Source organism: Prorops nasuta, unplaced genomic scaffold (genome assembly GCF_024137725.1).
Source record: "Prorops nasuta isolate Cenicafe-Biocafe unplaced genomic scaffold, Cenicafe_Pnas_1.2 PNAS00010, whole genome shotgun sequence".
In the NCBI taxonomy this organism is placed as follows: domain Eukaryota; kingdom Metazoa; phylum Arthropoda; class Insecta; order Hymenoptera; family Bethylidae; genus Prorops; species Prorops nasuta.
Genome location: NW_027116807.1, coordinates 4,942,368 through 4,959,025, shown reverse-complemented (window position 1 = coordinate 4,959,025; position 16,658 = coordinate 4,942,368). Strand labels below are relative to the sequence as shown.

Below are 16,658 nucleotides of genomic sequence, written 5' to 3'. Positions count from 1 at the left end.
TAAATTTTGAAAACTACCAGTCTTTCTACTCCTTCTTCCAACTCTGTTCCTTTTTAACAAGCCTCGTACGAGAGATTGCCATTAACTTCATTACTCGTTCCATCGGTCAGTTTGATATTTATGAAACAAAATTATATGTGTGTGTATAACATAAATATTTTTCAAGTCAACGGAATGGGGTCAAAGTAGTCGATTGGTCAATTTTTCTATACGATATACCATGCAGATTGTAAGTGATACTGTATCAGATGACCTAAAAGGACTTTATATTTTCAAGAGTAAAAGTACAAACCGCACAGGCTTATTCAGATATTCGATATGTCACGAAGAATACAGTATAAGTTACGCTTTAAATCGTATAAGCTTGCTAAAAACTGTATCACTTACCTTGCGTCATTGTAACAATCTATTTTCACAACTTTTGGACTTTTGGGACTCTTAGGGGAATGGTAATTTTCTATTTTCATGGTAGAAAATACAACACTGCTCTCCGAAACTCTCCGTCCATCATCGTCTTTAACCATTGGTGAACTTTGCCAAGAATACCTGGATTTTGCACTTGGACTATCACTACCGGGACTGGAGATTCTAGAATTTGGACTTTTTGGACTTCTGCTGGGATTATTGAAGCTGAATACACGACACAAGCGTAGCTTCAACGAACTTTTGTCTTTTTTCCTCAACGCGAAACCATCGTCAGAAATCTCTTCTTTGGCACCCTCGAGATTACTCATTTTAATTTTACTCTTTTGCTGAAAAACAATACAAAATAACTCAGAATGAAATAGTTAAATCGCACGAGAATTAAAGAAGGAATGATATTCAATTCGTAAACCTTTGGCAACTAAATAGCAAAACTCTGTCGGTTCAACCGAGTAAAACAATTTCCTGTAGAGAAAACCGCATCCTTCCTTGTGTTATATTCTTTATCGTAGAAACACTCTGAACGACACAATCTCGTCTTATAATCTAATTTGAGAAATATGAATTGAAATGTAAAATCATATTGCTCGATGATGATTTGTTTGACTTGACTCGTTGAATACCAAGAGTATTACCAAATCGTTTTTTCTTCTGTACTCGACGTTCAAATCTCTTTCACGGCTATTAACTTAGAGCGAGAATAAATTAAAAACGCAAAATACAGTCTCGAATTTATATATTCATATTTATGGCCGATTGGCCACTGATAGAACGAATTCGAGTGCATTACAATTGTCAATAAATAGTTATGGCGACTGGTCGACGATGGATCAACCACAGCGACGAACACCAAATTGGTGGACTCAAGAATCTAGCTCAAGTCCTGTATCCATGCTTTAAGCACAGTTACAGTTATGATTTACCTACTTATACGAACAATAACGATTTGTCACTATACATTATCTTATATGCAGAAGGAGGAGAGTTTTAAAATGAAATTACTTAAATGAACTGTGACAATGGATATCACGCAAGGTATTTTAAGATGATAATAGCACTAGAGTCCTTGGTAACATCCAACACACAAGCTTTTGTCTCATATTTCACCACCTTCGAAGCTTGGTGCCAATTTTTATCTATTCTTTGCTCGCTGCTTCGATGTAAGCGATCAGGTCTCCTCGTTCTTGAGGCTTCTTTAATCCAGCGAACACCATCTTTGTACCAGGAATGTATTTCTTCGGATTCTCCAGGTACTCGAATAACGTGTCCTTGTTCCAGGTGATACCTAAAATTTATAATTGTAATTAATTTCAATATATTCATACATCTCAACCATTATATTAAAACTATAAAGGAGAGCCTTGTAACTTGGAACAATTGTTCATTTTTCTTAAATCAAAAGAAGCTCTCAATTAAGCAAACATACAAAATTCGACAGTGAAGTTTGAAAGATAAGTTATTTATAAAGTGAATATGCAAGAAAATCTTAATAAACTAATTTTCTTCTAAATTACAGAGACAACAGTTTAAAACAAAAATGTCTCAAGGTACGAGGCTCTCCCCTATATATCAATTCGTTAATGAACTCGTTGAAGCCTCATGAGAAATAATTAAACAGCAGCAGAACTAATATCATTACTATAACACGAGGCATTGGGTATACTTTTCCTGAGAGTATTGCAAGTTCGAATATTTGCTATATAAATAAATTGCATTAAAACATTTATTACAAATGTCTTGTTCAGGGTAAAACGATATTTGTGAGCCCCGCGCCATAACATGACATCACATGGTGCTGCGATGTGACGTCACGCATCACGCGCGCGCGTTCATTCTTACGCCATTTACTTGGCGCGAGACTATCGTGTATATTCCGATAGATCCATGGACTCGTTTACCAATTGAGCTACTGTGTAAACGTTTTGATGGAATTTTTCCTCTACATTACTCAATCGACTTCCAGATAACCGATATTTTCCGATAAATCAAAGCATTTCACGCTCGGTAATGAATACCTTTAGCTTTATTGGCGTCAGTGTATGAATAATTGGGAGCTTGGCCTGTTTTTCTGCCTATAAGACCATGCAAATTCGGCCCAACCTTATGCTTGCCACCCTTTTCAATTGTGTGGCACTGGGCGCACCTTTGAATGAAAATCTACAAAACAAACGAGAAATATTAATATTTGAGACTAGAAGGAAGAAACACGACAATAATCTACGGCTAAGTTTTAATAAAACTGCTCGTTTACCTTCTTTCCCTTCTCTACATCGCCAGCTGGAACACCCATGATGCCTCTTTAACCTAAAATAATAAATAGTTACTTAAGTCTTAAAAAAACATTAAATACGATCGATCTATTCAAATAATCCAACTCAAATTAACAAACAGAAGTAATTACGAATCAATAAATATAATTGCGTTTTTCATTATATAATAGGTTGTCTTCTCTTTCATGAAGTACGAAAACATGAAAATTTTAAATATTTTGTTTGTATAAATTAAAGAAGAATTTAATAGGGAATTCGATTTTTGTTGGTCGAGTTACGTCATGGTACAAATATTATTATTTCAGAGTTTACAAGCTCCTGAGGGATTACCGATAGTAATGACAAACCATTAATTTAAATGACCTTTATTGCCTAATTAGCGATCAATTCATTTGCGATATTCAGTGTGAGAAATGTTCGTTGCATAATGCTGTTGCAAAAGTAGCTGTAAGTTTTAAGGTCTTAGCATTGACACTGGGTCCGCTTCATTCATCCAAAGGTCATTCTGTAATACAAGCTCAGGGATTTCCCGGGCCAATCTAATCGCAACGATCATTTCAAGGTCACAGCACAGTCATTTCGCGATCGATTATTCAGAAAATTTATTCCATGTACCTATAATCAATTAATTCTTTTTCATCTTCTCCAAAATCTCGTGGAAAACTTGTTTTAGCTCTCTGCACAAAATTATAAAAATTAGCTGCAAATACTATATTTATTGTTCTTATTTCTAAACGGTGCTTTGCGAGAAATGGCACGGTCGTCTCTCAAGGTGAACACACAAGCACACGTGCCAAAATCTTCGATAATTTGTGCCAAAGGTGCAAACTCTAAATTGAAACGGTAAAAAGAATAGAGAAAGAGAGAGAACGCAGATTGAATTAAATGTCCATTGAAAAAAATTATAGACCAAATTATTGAAAGATCATGGAATATCTTGCATACTCTACATACAAATATATTATTATAGCATGTACCATAAATCTACTAGAGTAAAATTGTTTAGGAGCAATAGGACATTACGTAATACACGTGGATCCTCTTATACGTGAATAAAATCACTTATAACACAAGCACACTTACGAAGAAAGCTTTGGCCTCAAGAATTTAAAATTAATATTGTTAGAATTAATTGCACGTGTCTCTTTATGCGAATGTTCTGTCCCTTTAGAAGGTATGGCACGATTGTATTTTGATGACTTATTGTAAGATTTAAATATATTCGAAACAAAAGAAATATATGGTATTGGTAATGTTACAGTGTTTAAAATAATCTAGTTTACTCACTCTTAGTTAAAACCTGAAGGAAAGAAACGTAACGGGTAGCAAGACTCTTCTAACTATGAGCAGAACGATCAATGAGATCAATGTAAACCACGAGAAAAGCTACTACCGCTGGTACTTGGTAGGGTAGGCAAGTTCAATTTCCTATATTTCACTGAATGATGCAACAATCCACGCCACCTTAGTTCCGAACTTTCCCGAATGTCGCTCCAAAATAATTCCTAACCTGTAATTTGTATATTTTGATATTTAGCCTTATTTAAAAACTTGAAAACAATCATTACAAACATAAATACAATAACATAAACCCATATTCATTTAACAATTTCATACAATCCATTGTTTTCATTTTGCTTCATGGAAAACGTCCAATCTTAATAATGAATTCAATTTCTTCTTTTCAGATGGCATTTAAGATGGTTAAGAAAAACGTGTGTATGTCATCTATAACATTTATTGTCAGTGGTTACTGATACAAAACAGTACAAAATAATTCTTTTTCTACCTTAAGGTTAATATTGTCAATTATCACAATAAAGTTGTATTATATAGAACTTTTGTAATAAAGCATATCAGATCGATATGGTAAATGTAATGAAAGGCATATTGGTGGAATGGTATGTACGAAAAAAAAAAAAATTTAATTTAATTTTATAGGTTATAAAGCAGAACTGAATTTTTTTAAAGTATATCACTTGTAATCCAATTCGTTAGGTATATTAAATTGTTTGTTAAGATTCTCCTCTGAAATATCAAATTTTTTTTTGCACCATGATTGAATAGAAAAAATATTATCTGTCCAAATATTTGCTGCTTCTTTGTATTCCTAAAATGCAAATAGAACTTTTGCATTTTTTGAATTAAAATTCCAATTTGTCTAAAGTTTTTTTACAAGTACCTGTGCTTTTAATTTCATTTTTTCAATTGCCTCTGGATCTACATCTGCAAACTTTCCTAGATGTTTCTTTAATTCATTTTCTTTCTCTCTTAATTCTGCTATCTCATTTAGCACTAATCTTTTTTCTTCGGAATCTTGCTTCTCTGCTTGCTCCTTTTGAATTAACTCCTCAAGTTTTTTCAATTTAAATTCATATTCAACTATTTTTTTATTAGCTTCTGATATTTTGTTTTCTATTGCCGTTATATTCTCTCTAAAAAAAATGGTTGTTATAGTAATGTATCCTTACTAACTCAAAACTTTTTCTTACCCTGGAAAAGTCCAGAAATAAGCAGAGGTGCCAATTTTATCAGTTCTGACCAAGCCATCATCTACTAGTGCCATTAAAACATCCTTAACAGATTGTTGGACTATACCTTTTTCTTTTGGAGCTATTTTTTCCAGATCTTTTAGTTGAAAAAATTCCTTTTTTTCATAAAAAATTTGTAACATCCTTGCTCTTTTTTCATCAAGAGAAACTCCTTTTCTTTTTGACATTTTTTACCTGCATTTTTCATTGTATTAAAAAGCTATCAACCATAAAGTTTTTATTTTTAGTGATGCAGCTATGAAACAATTTTTGCTACATTTGGATGAGACTTTTGCTTTGGGAAAAAAATTCATCATTCAAGATCTTGACGAAAGACATTTGTTTATTTCATCGGAAATCTTAGAGACACTACAGGCTAAAGTGGATGATCTTATGGATCAAATATCATTTCCACTAGCAGAAAAAGGCATTTAAATACTATTATCGATTAGACTTAAATTTTGAAAAGATTCAAAGTCTTATTATCATCCATAAATATAAAAACCTACAAAATGTCTGCAAGAGAATCTGGACGGATAAAAGATGCCTATCAGAAAAGAGTTTTAGATGATGCAACTCGTAAACGCAGGCAAAAAAAGCAACTGGAAGCATTGGAACAAGACAATTTCCATGATGATCCTCACGCAGACTTGGGTAAATAAATTTCTTTAAATTGTTTATTGTTCATATACTCTAACTAATATCTTATATTTTAGTGATGAGCAAAAAAGCCCCTAAATTTCAAGAAACTTTAGATGGAAGAGGTGTAAGTAGAAAGAAAAAAGGAAGGTCAGCAGATTATTATAAACAACGTTTTCGGAAAACATTTGCTCAACTGGTTGAAGAAGATCATAATTTAAATCCAAATCCTCCAAACTATGCTTCTGTTCAAGCTCCACCTTCGCGCTTCCCAGAAAGACATTTTTGTGCAGTTTGTGGTTTTCCTAGTGATTATACATGTATTCCTTGTGGTGCAAGATACTGTAGTGTAAAATGTTTGGGTGTTCATATCGATACAAGATGCTTAAAATGGACTGCTTAAGTTAATTGATTTAACATTTGTCTTTAGATTTAATACACAAAAAAAGAATATGATTTAAGTGTATGCTTTGTATAGGATAAATTTAATAAATTTCTATTTCTTTGAATTAACGATGTATATATAGCTAAGCCTTTACAAAAGAGAATGTTCTGACACAACATACCTTTCAAGCCAATATTTGTTGTTAGTAAGAAAAATAGCAGTTCTTAGAGGTTATACCAGTTTTTTATATAAAGAATTAATTGCAAAGGCACGAGTATGCTCCAGCAACACAAATATTTTTATAAGTAGATTTTTCTTCTTTAATTATTGAAATGGCGGGAAATTTCAGTTAAAGTAAAATTCAATCTCATCACGTGCAGGTCTGTCCGTAAACTCGTAATGTCAATATAGGTAACTGAACATGGTTGTGTATTTAGCCCACCAAACACAACACAGCATCATTTGGTAAGCGCTGAAGAAATTTGCGTCATGATTGGTCAATTTCAGACATTTCAGTCATTTTATTAAGCGCAGAGCTGTGTTGCTCTGAACCGGCGTCCGGCAAAAGTGCTCACACTGTTCACACTGTTCACAGTGTTCAAACCTCAGTGGCTGGTTATTTTTAGGTCTTGCATCAGTTTTGAGCCGATTAAATTATTTTTGAATTTGGTAGCTCTGATATTTTAAAAAGGATATGCTTTTTGGAGCATGCAGTTTAACATTATATGATTTATTACGTTATTTTTCAGTTTAAATTTTATTTAAATATAAGTTGTAGAAATATAAAGGTATGTCGTTAATTTTAATTGACAAATTTATCAAATTATTTATTTATTAAAAACTTTTAATTATAAGTTTAATTAAACTTTAAGGTTAACTGAGTAATTCCATTATTAAAAGGACGAATTAGAATTAAAAGCCAGTCTAAGCCTAATAGCTCAAAGAAACTATATTTCTTTTTATTGTTTTACAGAGCTAACAATGAACTGGAATTCTCAACAAATATTATTGCCACTTTTAATTAGTTTGTCCCTAACAGGGGCTAGCATTGGTCTCCTATATCTCTATTATCAAAAAGTAAAAAATTTTAACATTTTATAACTGTTATAAGGGTCAAATTATTTTTATAAATATTTATATAACTGTGACATCATTTTTAATATAGGATGAAACTGTTACTGAAGATCAAAGGAAAACAATAGAATGTAGACAGACTTTTGTTGAATTAAAGATTTCTAGACAGTTTGTACCTGCAATAATTGGACGTGGAGGAGCTTCTATAAAAGATATTCAGAATAAAACTAATACACAAATATCTTTTAAACTTGATGATGTTGAATGCCCAGATAGGACATGTGTTATACGTGGACGCATTGAAGGCATTCGTTTAGCAGAAGAAATGATTAAAAACATTTTAGCTAATCAGGCATTGATTGAAGTTGATGAAATTACTGTACCTGACAGTGCATGTAGTAAAATAATAGGCAGAGGTGGAGAAAACATAAATGAAATTCAACATTCGACAAATACCAAAGTTATAATTGACCGTAACAGAAATCAACAAAATCAAAGTATATATTTAAAACTGTTTTCTTTAATATATATATATATATATATATATATATATATATAAGTTATAACAATATTATATATATTTTTAGCTGATTCAACAAGAAGAATTATAGTGAAGGGTACAAGAGAAAATATAGATTCAGCTCTCATTGCAATCAGAGAAATAGTACAAGAATGTGAAGAAGTTGATGCCAAATCAGAAGCTGATTCTTTACAACGATTACCCAGGAAATCACCTCCTAGAAATGGTACAGCTAATACAGTAAAAAATATAAAGGAGACTATTGAGACACTTTCCACAGAACGTTAGTAATAAAAATGTATTACATTGTTTCAATTAAATTTACTTGGTTTAATTAAGTTATGGTTTTTCAGGACTCGAAGGTTTAATGGAAGTATATGTATCTGCAATGGTGTCACTTGATGAATTTTGGGTGCAGGTTGTAGGATCTGGTAGTTCATCCCTTGATAAACTAATTGAAGAAATGACAAAATATTACAACAATGTGGAAAATAGAGAAGCTCATATTTTAAACACTGTAAGTGTATGCTATGTTTAGATACTTCTCTAATGTGCCTATCTTACATTTAGTTTAATTCTCAAATAGTAAAAAATATGAGATGGAAATATTACTTAACTATAAAATATAATATTATAGGTCACAGAAGGACAAATAGTAGCTGCTCAATTTGATTCTGATAAAAAGTGGTATAGAGCAGAGGTTCTATCCAAATTAAACGAAGGGAAATGTGAGGTGTTCTTTGTTGATTTTGGTGATCGTGAAATTGTTTATGCTAAGAATATTTATGAACTTCGTACTGACTTTCTTAGTTTGCGTCTACAAGCAATTGAATGTTCTTTGGCAAATATTAAACCTTGGTAAGTGAATTTGATAATCCAGGTAAATATATTTAATTACTAGAATCACTGTCATCTATGTTACTGGATCTGGAGCTGCTCATTCCAGCCTCACAAACTTCAATAAACAAGTCTGGCTTTACTAACTCCATCAATTTCCAAGCCAAGCTTTTGTTTAATGCTGTTACATTTTCTTCGCAATAAGCTAAGCCGGCCTTTTTTAATGCTTCACAATTAAATTCATCTGCAACCAGCAGTCTGCTGGCTACATTTTCAGGAGTGATAGTTTCTATTAAATTTCTCTCGCACGCTTCTTTTAAACCTACAAAAGTTTTAGTTTATCATATATGAAAAAATACCAATTTTTTTTTCAAAAAAATTATATTAACCCTTAGGCTATTAATAGAACATATGTGTTCTATGAAGCGGCATTAGGAGGCCACTGAAACAATAGTGATTCTAAAACTCGAGTGTATATGAAGAAAAGAAAAATTTTTAAAAATAATGGTAGTTTAAGGGTTAATACAGACTAAAAATTTAGATATATGGAGTTAGAATATATTTTTTACCTTGCAAGCAGAAGTTCTCAGCTAAAGATAATAACTGAGAAGCCAAGTTATCCAAATTATCTACACGGTCACTGTATATGTACCTTAATAATTCATTTGTTATTTCAAGTGGAAGGTCAGACAACTCTAATGAGAACTTGTATTCTCCCTAAAAATATTACCAATCATTATAATAATGCATACCTGCTATTATAGCTTCTACATTTAAGAGATATTTATTCTAATTTCAATATTCATTAAAATTAAACAATTAACTTATTAAAAAGCAAAGCATCTATTTAACATTTTTAAAGCTTCAGACAGAACTGTATAATTAACTAGTAAACCATTTTATTCTTTATCACTTCAATGGAAACGGTCATAAAAAATAAAATCTTAAATACATTATCTATTTATCTTGATTTAGCATACTAAATATATTTCTTAGTGTAAATAATACCGATTAATTTGATAAAAAACAAATATTATAAATGAAAGAGAATTGATGATAAAGTAACTTTTTGGAAAGAAGAACGAGTAATAGGATGAGAATTCTCTTAAATGAATATCCGCAAAACCAACCTCACAGTTGCCTTTTTTTTCATTATCCGTTGTTGCTTTGTGTTCCTGTGCATCTGACGTTTTTGTCGATTGTACTATCGGTGACATCATTTGAGTCAAAACTAAGCTACGAGCAGCTATTATACTACTATGCACTGGAATTTCTATCCTGTTTAGACCACCGCAAATTAATTTTGTATCTGCTGCATATGGATGCCGTAATAATCGAGCCATGTCCTGCAATTGATTTAAAAAATCAATATAACACCTCAATACTTCTATCCCAACTCTTGTAACAGTGTACCTGAGATAAACTATGCTTTTCACTTTCACTTTGAATGATTTGTATTTTCGCAGTCAAAAGCAACTCTCCTGATTTATTGTTTAAATGCCTCTCAACAATCGACAAGTCTCTGTAGCCTAAAGATATAATTTCTGAGCTGGATGTTAATTCCAAGTTAGTCCTGTTAACGTGACAATATTCCCAATATTTGACGTCTGCATTAAAAACTGCAAACTGAAAACGGATTTTTGCCTGCTCGGGCTCTTCTACCGTGTAATTAAGAATGTTTAAACATAAAACTACCGGATTTTTAATCCGTTTACCTATTATAAAATTAAATATTCAATAATTATTTAAAGTCTAAAAAAAGACAATCATTGATTTAAATTAATAATTTATAAATTTCTTGTTAGCAGGCTTGAACGCTCTGACAATGTATTCCTCTTAAATATTTTTCAAGTTGATTTGAATAATTTGTTTGTTTGTAATTATAACAGATGGATTACTCACCGTCTGGACCTTTCCAGAATCGAATGGAGAGATTCCAAGTGCTGTGAATTCCATTTACATTTATGTTAAACGATGGACTGTCTAGTAAAACGTTTTTGGAAATTGTTTTTTTATAATTAGATATAGACCACGTGTATTTAAAGATAATATCCGATACGGTAGGCACTAGGAGCTCCATTTTACTGAATGTACAGTGCAACTTTATTCTTTGCTCCTCACATTTTTTAATCGGAGCACCAGCCCGATGATATTGTCCTCTCCCAAGAATTATTAGCAGTGATAAATTTGATCTATAAATGTGATATAATAATTAGTATATATCAAAACGTCAATGATAAAAATCGCGCTGTTTATATATAAACATCTTATATAAAAATGATTAAGATCGTGGATTTCATTTTATCAGCAATATAAAATATAGGAGACGTTTATTATGGAGAAGCTAAAATTCTACGAAAGCGCGCAAATTGGGACCCAAAGTTCAAATCTGCACGTGCTAGTTTGTGTTATAAATTGCAGGCTGGAATGTTTAGAGCGAGAATATTTTGGCCATTGGCCAGTTTACATTCCATTTTCTTACTCTTCAATCATCACGTACTTATTGAAATTGTTACATTTTTCGTACAAATTTTAGGATCAAAGTCCAAGGAAATAACTAATTTTCTCGTTTAGTTCATGTTTTAAACACTTTAAGTTGAATTTTTTACAGCAGGCACTATTTAATTTTGAACAAAGGAATTTAAAATATTTACATATAAAAATTTTTTATGGAGTTTTTCTCTTTAGTAAACTAATTAAGATAAGAATTCTGCTAACAAAGAATGTATATAGTCATTTAATATAAATAAATGATCATCTAAAGTCTGAGAACATGCAACACTTAATTGGCCAAATTAAAATGTCTATAATTAGGAGAAAGCACACCAGGAACACTAAATTACCAAATTTATTGAAACTACATGGATGATGTCAATTCAAGATCAATTTTATAGTTTCAATATTAATAATATATATATTAAAGACATATGCTGAAATTCAAATAAATCTGAGGCATTCACTAAATCAAAATATGTTAGGCTTAATCGTTACGAAACTTTCTATAGACACTTTGCAATTAAGAATCATTTCAAAAGATTAAGAACAAAATAATATTTGTCGCGTATTTCTGGGGATTCGGTTGGGAGAACAAGAAACGACTGAAGATCGATTCTGTGGCGCTTCTTGGATTTTCCGAAGCAAAACTGTAGGGTCTTTGTCAATTTATAAATGGAACGGCAGAGCCTGAAAGGAGTCTCCCATAAAAACAATGAAACTTTAGACTTTACTCTTAAAACGTTGTGCAGTTATTTTTATGCAATAATTAGTAGGACATTACTTTATTAAGAAAAGTAATTATTTAACAAGAGGTTGTCTTGCATTCATTTTTTTAAATAATGTACATGAGATGTAACTTTCAGACGCCAAACAAGATTTTAAATACTTATAGATTTCTTCATTTATCGCGCACATTCAAGCAGTTGCGTCAGGAAGATTATTTGCCAAGTTCTTGTATTTATCATTTTGCTTATTTGCAAAATATTCAAATCCTTCCTTGCCAATTTCTATGAGACTTCTAGTATCGATAAACTTTACGCGTTGCTGTATATCAAACGTAAATAGAATATATTTTTAGTTGTTTAAATAACATCCAATAATAAATTTAAAGTTATTATTTTGTTTTACTAATTTAAATAAATAAAAGTTATTACTTTTATAAGATTTGCAATTTAATTTCTTTTTTTTTGCAGCAATGAGTGGTCAGAGGAAGTTTTGGATAGATTTGAAGAACTGGCTCAGGTTGCTCAGTGGAAAAAGATAATAGCTAAAGTTACGGGATATAAAGAGCGTGCTGTAGCTCGAGGAAGGTGCCGACGTGAAGGGTCTCCCATACCTATCATTGAGCTTTACGATAAATATGATAATATGGTAATTATGTTATTATATATATTGATTGTAAAACTTTTTATTCTCGTATTTATTTAACTTATGGGTCATTTCGCGGTGATCGAATACACCTTTCGCGGTCATATGTTCTTATTTGTCTAAAACTCGTAAAAAATCATCTCTTATTTTATGTTAATCAACCTATTTTTGTAGAATTTATTTTTCATTATTTTATTAATGGCAATCAGTTCAATTTTTTGCTTTATTATTTTCAATGTCATTTTTCATGGATTGACATACAAAATTTGATTTCCTAAAAATATTTTTTTTTATTTAGTTTATTCAATTTACAATATTTTATGTTTTTCGTAGGAAATTAATGTAGGACAAGTTTTGTTGGAGGAAGATCTGGTTGATTTTAAAGAGCAAGAGCCTCCGAATTCAACCATAACTAATCCTACACCAAGATGGAATCCATCCAATTCTGTATTGCGCCCTGAATCGTCCTCAGATGTAATTGACCCAAATTTATCACGGAGTATTGCACCTAATTTTGAAGATTATCCTGATGTGTCACTAGAAATACTTGAACCTACATCGTCAACGGTACACAATCCTTTAAAGAATTATCTACCTTAATAAATTTTATTTCTGAAAATTTTTATAGTATTGTTTCAAATTATGTAATACATCACTTTTTTCTTGGTAGAATTTGAAGATTTCAACCATGGATTCATCAACACCAAAGGTAAATAGTATTGCTATCTGAAGAAAGAAAACTATTTATTTTTTGAATTATTAATTAATTATTTAGCCTTCACTTTTTTCAGATATTTGCTTATACCTATGTAATGAATGTAAACATTTATTAATGTGTTAAATTAGAGTCTATGCTATATTTTACTTTAAAAAAATATAGTCAAATAATTTGTTACAGAAGTCTGGAGCTCCTCTTATTGACCTTGTAACACCTGATAGGAGGGATGCCAACAGCGTCTTTATCGAATCTGAGAGAAATATTTTAGACGACAGTAAGCAAGAAGGATATACTAAGGAAAATAATTCTGGCAAATTCAAAATACATCCACAAGAAGCTCGACCACCGGCTGGTTTCGAAAGCGATGAATCAGAGTTTTCCGATGGTTTTGATTAGGGACGTAAACTCAGGCTGTTTTTAATCGTCAGAATCGATTCTTGCCTCATTATAAATTATTTCATTTACTCAAAACATTCAAGATCGATTCGAGTAAATTCAATGAATTCTAAAAATTCATAAAACATGTTTATTTTCGTAGACTGCTTTAGTGATGCTTTCCAATTATTTTGAACATTGTTACTTAAAAAAAGTATCAAGCATTTTATTTTTTCGCTTTACTGCATACTTCTTCAAACTTATTTTGTTTTTCTTCAAATTAAAGGATATTTTACTTTTATTTAGAAATCCTTATACAATTTTAAAAAGAAAGAAATGACCTATTGATAAAAAGTATAAATATTAAATATATTTTGAACAGACTAGCATCGTATTTTGTGCTTCCGCTGATTATATTTCTATTGTGCCTTAAAGTTACAGTAAGATTAGCGTATAGAAAGCGAAGTGTGGCTTACAATTTTTAAAATATAATACTTCTTAGAGAGAACCCTGATACTGTGATTATATAACTTAGTCTATTTGTTTGTCTAGTGGTGACATTTCTTGTTACTTTATTATGGCTCTGTTATAAATGAAAGTCTTAAAGAAAGCGATTCTTCAATGAAATGTATTTTGTACATGCTCGAAAAACATAGAAAATCACAGCAAGATGACCTTTTTAAACTAAATAAATTTGAGTGATTACTTAAGTTAACAAATAAAGACCAGACTACTGGTTTATTTTTATAAAGAGAAGAATCGTGATAGTCACGTTTGTGTGACAGATTTAGTATAAATGTTGACTGTTTTTAGTATTATTCGTAGTTTAAACATAGTTTGGCAAAATTTTGATGAAAGCTCAAACTCAAAAATACCATAAAAACAGTTATATATTTACAACATAATTATTAGCATATATTTTTCTAAATTGTTCATATACGTATACAAGTGAATATTATTACTACTGAGGAATTAAAGGGATGAAACTGTAATCAGCGATTATGAAAGATATTCTCACCTATTAAAATGTCACAAATGTAAATCAGTATAATTTTTATTGAAATAAAAGCTTTTTTATTAAAGTTAATGCGGGTACTATTTCCAAATGATCCTAAAAATTGTTTCCTTTCACTTTTACCGATATCACCTTGCTTTCTCGCAATCCCAGTATTTAGTAAGAAAACAATCGATTATTCGTTGTTCTTATTAGGAAGTAAAAGTCCCCTATAAGACCACAAGATATTACAATGGCAAATTCAAATGGAGAAGCATAGTGTTCGGTCTCAAATATAAATTGATCAGTTTAAGGCGAACTTGCAGATTTTCAAGAACTTAAAAGCGTGCACACTATAAATTTAAACAAGAAAATCATTTTGTTAAACAAATCAAATCGAATGATTCGATGCGTCAAATAAAAGATTTTTACATTAATAATAAGGGATACGAAAAACAAACTTTCTAACGATCAGTAATTATAAACTAAACAGGAAAAGTTTTTCAGTGTCAGAGTAAAAAACGATAAATTAATCAGCATGAAGTTTGAAATGGCTGTGTAAAGGACCGAACGTCTAATTTTCATGGTTGAGTGTCTCCTTTCACTTTCGAATTCAAGGAAATAGATTTTCGGCGTGAACCGGAAGTAATAGCTAAAAGAGTGTCCAGGATCAGCAGAACCGGAAGTCTATAAGAAAATCGATAACGAAGGCTTCTCTTCTCAGATGATTCTTTTATTGACTTTTTAGAGGAACCGGAAGTAAAAGTGATCAGAACCGGAAATTCAACGATCGGTAGTCGATCTTAAAGCTCCTTGCCGGTTTTAGAGCGTCGAAGGTTGTCGGAGTGAATTTCTTAGGAAAATTGAGAATTAGTGGCGAGAGGGGAGGGGGAGGGGATTAAAGAATGATGAATGATAATTGGCAGACGCTGTCGAAGACAAATGGTGGTGCTTGGCGGTCGCGTGAAAGCTGCGGCCGAGCGAAACCCTATAAAACCAAGCTAATGCAGTCTCTTTCCTCAGTTTCATATCGCTCTTTCACTACCTGCTATTTTCAAGCACAATGAAGTCTTTGGTAAATTTTTACTCTTTACCTTAAAAAATAAAAAAAAACATTTATTTCAACCGAGTTTCGTTCTTCTACATGTGTGTTCAATTTTTCACTCACACTGTTTCGTTTACTATATTCTTCTCAAAATTTTTCTTAATTTCAATTTATAATTGGACCCTCCATTAAACGTGCAGTAAACTTTTAGGATTCCTTCCAGTCTCCAATCGTTATTCCAACGTTTCTAAATAAACTTAATAATCGTTCCAGCTGAGACCCATTACACACGTGTGATTGTTAGGTTTTCAGGCTAACTTTGAAATTGAGCAATTTCCTGTTAATAAGCGAAACTTTGCCACCATTTAATAAGTTCTACCTTGGTTCTCTAAATTACTCTGCATTGGCTGCAGAGGTAGAGTTTGTTATTACCGATTTATTAAATAAAAAGGAAGTTTCAACGTTTAATTATTATTATTGTTATTTTAATTTGAAATCGTTGGAAAAGAAAACGAATGGGATGGTTTAACGAAGAAAATACGTTAATGTGATCGACAGGTCTTCGGATTGACGGTTCTCTGTGGACTCTACGGTTTCTCAGTGGTATCAGGACGGAGGTACATCGCGATACCGATCGATGGCTTGGATGTGCTAGAATTGAATCAGATGACGTCACCGGCTGCAACATTTCCAAGGAACCCGCGGCAAACGGAAACTTACATACCGATCGCGGTTCACCAGGAGGAAGTGGAATCGTTGCCAAGACCGGAAAGATCCACCACCACCCACATTCTGGATTACGTTGATTTTGGTGGCCACACAGGATCCAATGGTGCTTTCAGCTGGTACGCCGATTATCCTGCCCATCGTTAGACGCAAAAGCATTCTTATCAAATGCAAAAAGGACCGAACGAAAGGAACAAAAAAAAACATGTAAATCCTATTTGTTATGTTTTTCTTTGTTTTATTTTTAAATAATAAAA

The 16,658-nt window shown here is 31.7% G+C and overlaps 5 protein-coding genes across 7 annotated transcripts; 2 read left to right on the top strand and 3 right to left on the bottom strand.

The window, feature by feature from the left end:
* Nucleotides 1–1,142: 1,142 nt before the first annotated feature.
* Nucleotides 1,143–4,067, bottom strand: LOC136776970 (cytochrome c). The gene is made up of 4 exons (XM_066732936.1): nucleotides 3,981–4,067; nucleotides 2,675–2,727; nucleotides 2,439–2,580; nucleotides 1,143–1,708 (listed from the first exon to the last, which is right to left on the bottom strand). Exons 2-4 carry the CDS (start codon nucleotides 2,711–2,713, stop codon nucleotides 1,560–1,562), a joined length of 330 nt encoding a protein of 109 aa, XP_066589033.1. The 5' UTR covers nucleotides 2,714–2,727; nucleotides 3,981–4,067; the 3' UTR covers nucleotides 1,143–1,559.
* An 18-nt stretch (nucleotides 4,068–4,085) lies between these two features.
* On the bottom strand, nucleotides 4,086–6,564 carry LOC136776968 (meiotic nuclear division protein 1 homolog). 2 transcript variants are annotated; one of them, XR_010823197.1, is made up of 5 exons: nucleotides 6,430–6,564; nucleotides 5,186–5,419; nucleotides 4,876–5,128; nucleotides 4,311–4,803; nucleotides 4,086–4,203 (listed from the first exon to the last, which is right to left on the bottom strand). XR_010823197.1 is itself a non-coding variant. In XM_066732935.1 (4 exons), the coding sequence occupies exons 2-4, from the start codon at nucleotides 5,410–5,412 to the stop codon at nucleotides 4,669–4,671; spliced, it is 615 nt and encodes a 204-aa protein (XP_066589032.1). In that variant the 5' UTR covers nucleotides 5,413–5,419; nucleotides 6,430–6,564; the 3' UTR covers nucleotides 4,227–4,668. The 2 variants fall into 2 exon arrangements, 1 of the variants encoding a protein (XP_066589032.1); XM_066732935.1 differs by lacking the exon at nucleotides 4,086–4,203 and having other exon boundaries at nucleotides 4,227–4,803.
* A 337-nt stretch (nucleotides 6,565–6,901) lies between these two features.
* On the top strand, nucleotides 6,902–14,721 carry papi (tudor and KH domain containing protein papi). 2 transcript variants are annotated; one of them, XM_066732932.1, is made up of 10 exons: nucleotides 6,902–7,036; nucleotides 7,222–7,325; nucleotides 7,414–7,819; nucleotides 7,910–8,125; nucleotides 8,196–8,359; nucleotides 8,480–8,700; nucleotides 12,369–12,546; nucleotides 12,877–13,110; nucleotides 13,214–13,252; nucleotides 13,442–14,721. In XM_066732932.1, the coding sequence occupies exons 2-10, from the start codon at nucleotides 7,230–7,232 to the stop codon at nucleotides 13,655–13,657; spliced, it is 1,770 nt and encodes a 589-aa protein (XP_066589029.1). In that variant the 5' UTR covers nucleotides 6,902–7,036; nucleotides 7,222–7,229; the 3' UTR covers nucleotides 13,658–14,721. The 2 variants fall into 2 exon arrangements, with proteins under 2 accessions (XP_066589029.1, XP_066589030.1); XM_066732933.1 differs by having other exon boundaries at nucleotides 6,930–7,036; nucleotides 7,121–7,819.
* LOC136776967 (TD and POZ domain-containing protein 2-like) lies at nucleotides 8,602–11,763 on the bottom strand. Its single transcript, XM_066732934.1, has 6 exons — nucleotides 11,523–11,763; nucleotides 10,582–10,871; nucleotides 10,093–10,394; nucleotides 9,810–10,025; nucleotides 9,249–9,396; nucleotides 8,602–9,001 (listed from the first exon to the last, which is right to left on the bottom strand). The coding sequence occupies exons 2-6, from the start codon at nucleotides 10,757–10,759 to the stop codon at nucleotides 8,733–8,735; spliced, it is 1,113 nt and encodes a 370-aa protein (XP_066589031.1). The 5' UTR covers nucleotides 10,760–10,871; nucleotides 11,523–11,763; the 3' UTR covers nucleotides 8,602–8,732.
* Nucleotides 14,722–15,591: 870 nt separating the features above from the next.
* Nucleotides 15,592–16,570, top strand: LOC136777019 (uncharacterized). The gene is made up of 2 exons (XM_066733020.1): nucleotides 15,592–15,705; nucleotides 16,234–16,570. The coding sequence occupies exons 1-2, from the start codon at nucleotides 15,694–15,696 to the stop codon at nucleotides 16,546–16,548; spliced, it is 327 nt and encodes a 108-aa protein (XP_066589117.1). The 5' UTR covers nucleotides 15,592–15,693; the 3' UTR covers nucleotides 16,549–16,570.
* The last annotated feature ends 88 nt before the right edge of the window (nucleotides 16,571–16,658 follow it).

Coding starts and splice junctions, on each gene's coding strand:
- LOC136776970 (XM_066732936.1), bottom strand. CDS start 2,713: ATGGGTGTTCCAGCTGGCGATGTAGAGAAGGGAAAGAAG. Junction 2,581..2,674: donor ATGTAGAGAAGGGAAAGAAG/GTAAACGAGCAG, acceptor TTTGTTTTGTAG/ATTTTCATTCAAAGGTGCGC. Junction 1,709..2,438: donor TGACGCCAATAAAGCTAAAG/GTATTCATTACC, acceptor TATAAATTTTAG/GTATCACCTGGAACAAGGAC.
- LOC136776968 (XM_066732935.1), bottom strand. CDS start 5,412: ATGTCAAAAAGAAAAGGAGTTTCTCTTGATGAAAAAAGAGCAAGGATG. Junction 5,129..5,185: donor TATTTCTGGACTTTTCCAGG/GTAAGAAAAAGT, acceptor CATTTTTTTTAG/AGAGAATATAACGGCAATAG. Junction 4,804..4,875: donor AAATGAAATTAAAAGCACAG/GTACTTGTAAAA, acceptor TTTGCATTTTAG/GAATACAAAGAAGCAGCAAA.
- papi (XM_066732932.1), top strand. CDS start 7,230: ATGAACTGGAATTCTCAACAAATATTATTGCCACTTTTAATTAGTTTG. Junction 7,820..7,909: donor CAGAAATCAACAAAATCAAA/GTATATATTTAA, acceptor ATATATTTTTAG/CTGATTCAACAAGAAGAATT. Junction 13,253..13,441: donor TGGATTCATCAACACCAAAG/GTAAATAGTATT, acceptor AATTTGTTACAG/AAGTCTGGAGCTCCTCTTAT.
- LOC136776967 (XM_066732934.1), bottom strand. CDS start 10,759: ATGGAGCTCCTAGTGCCTACCGTATCGGATATTATCTTTAAATACACG. Junction 10,395..10,581: donor ATTCTGGAAAGGTCCAGACG/GTGAGTAATCCA, acceptor ATTTTATAATAG/GTAAACGGATTAAAAATCCG. Junction 9,002..9,248: donor TGAGAACTTCTGCTTGCAAG/GTAAAAAATATA, acceptor AAACTTTTGTAG/GTTTAAAAGAAGCGTGCGAG.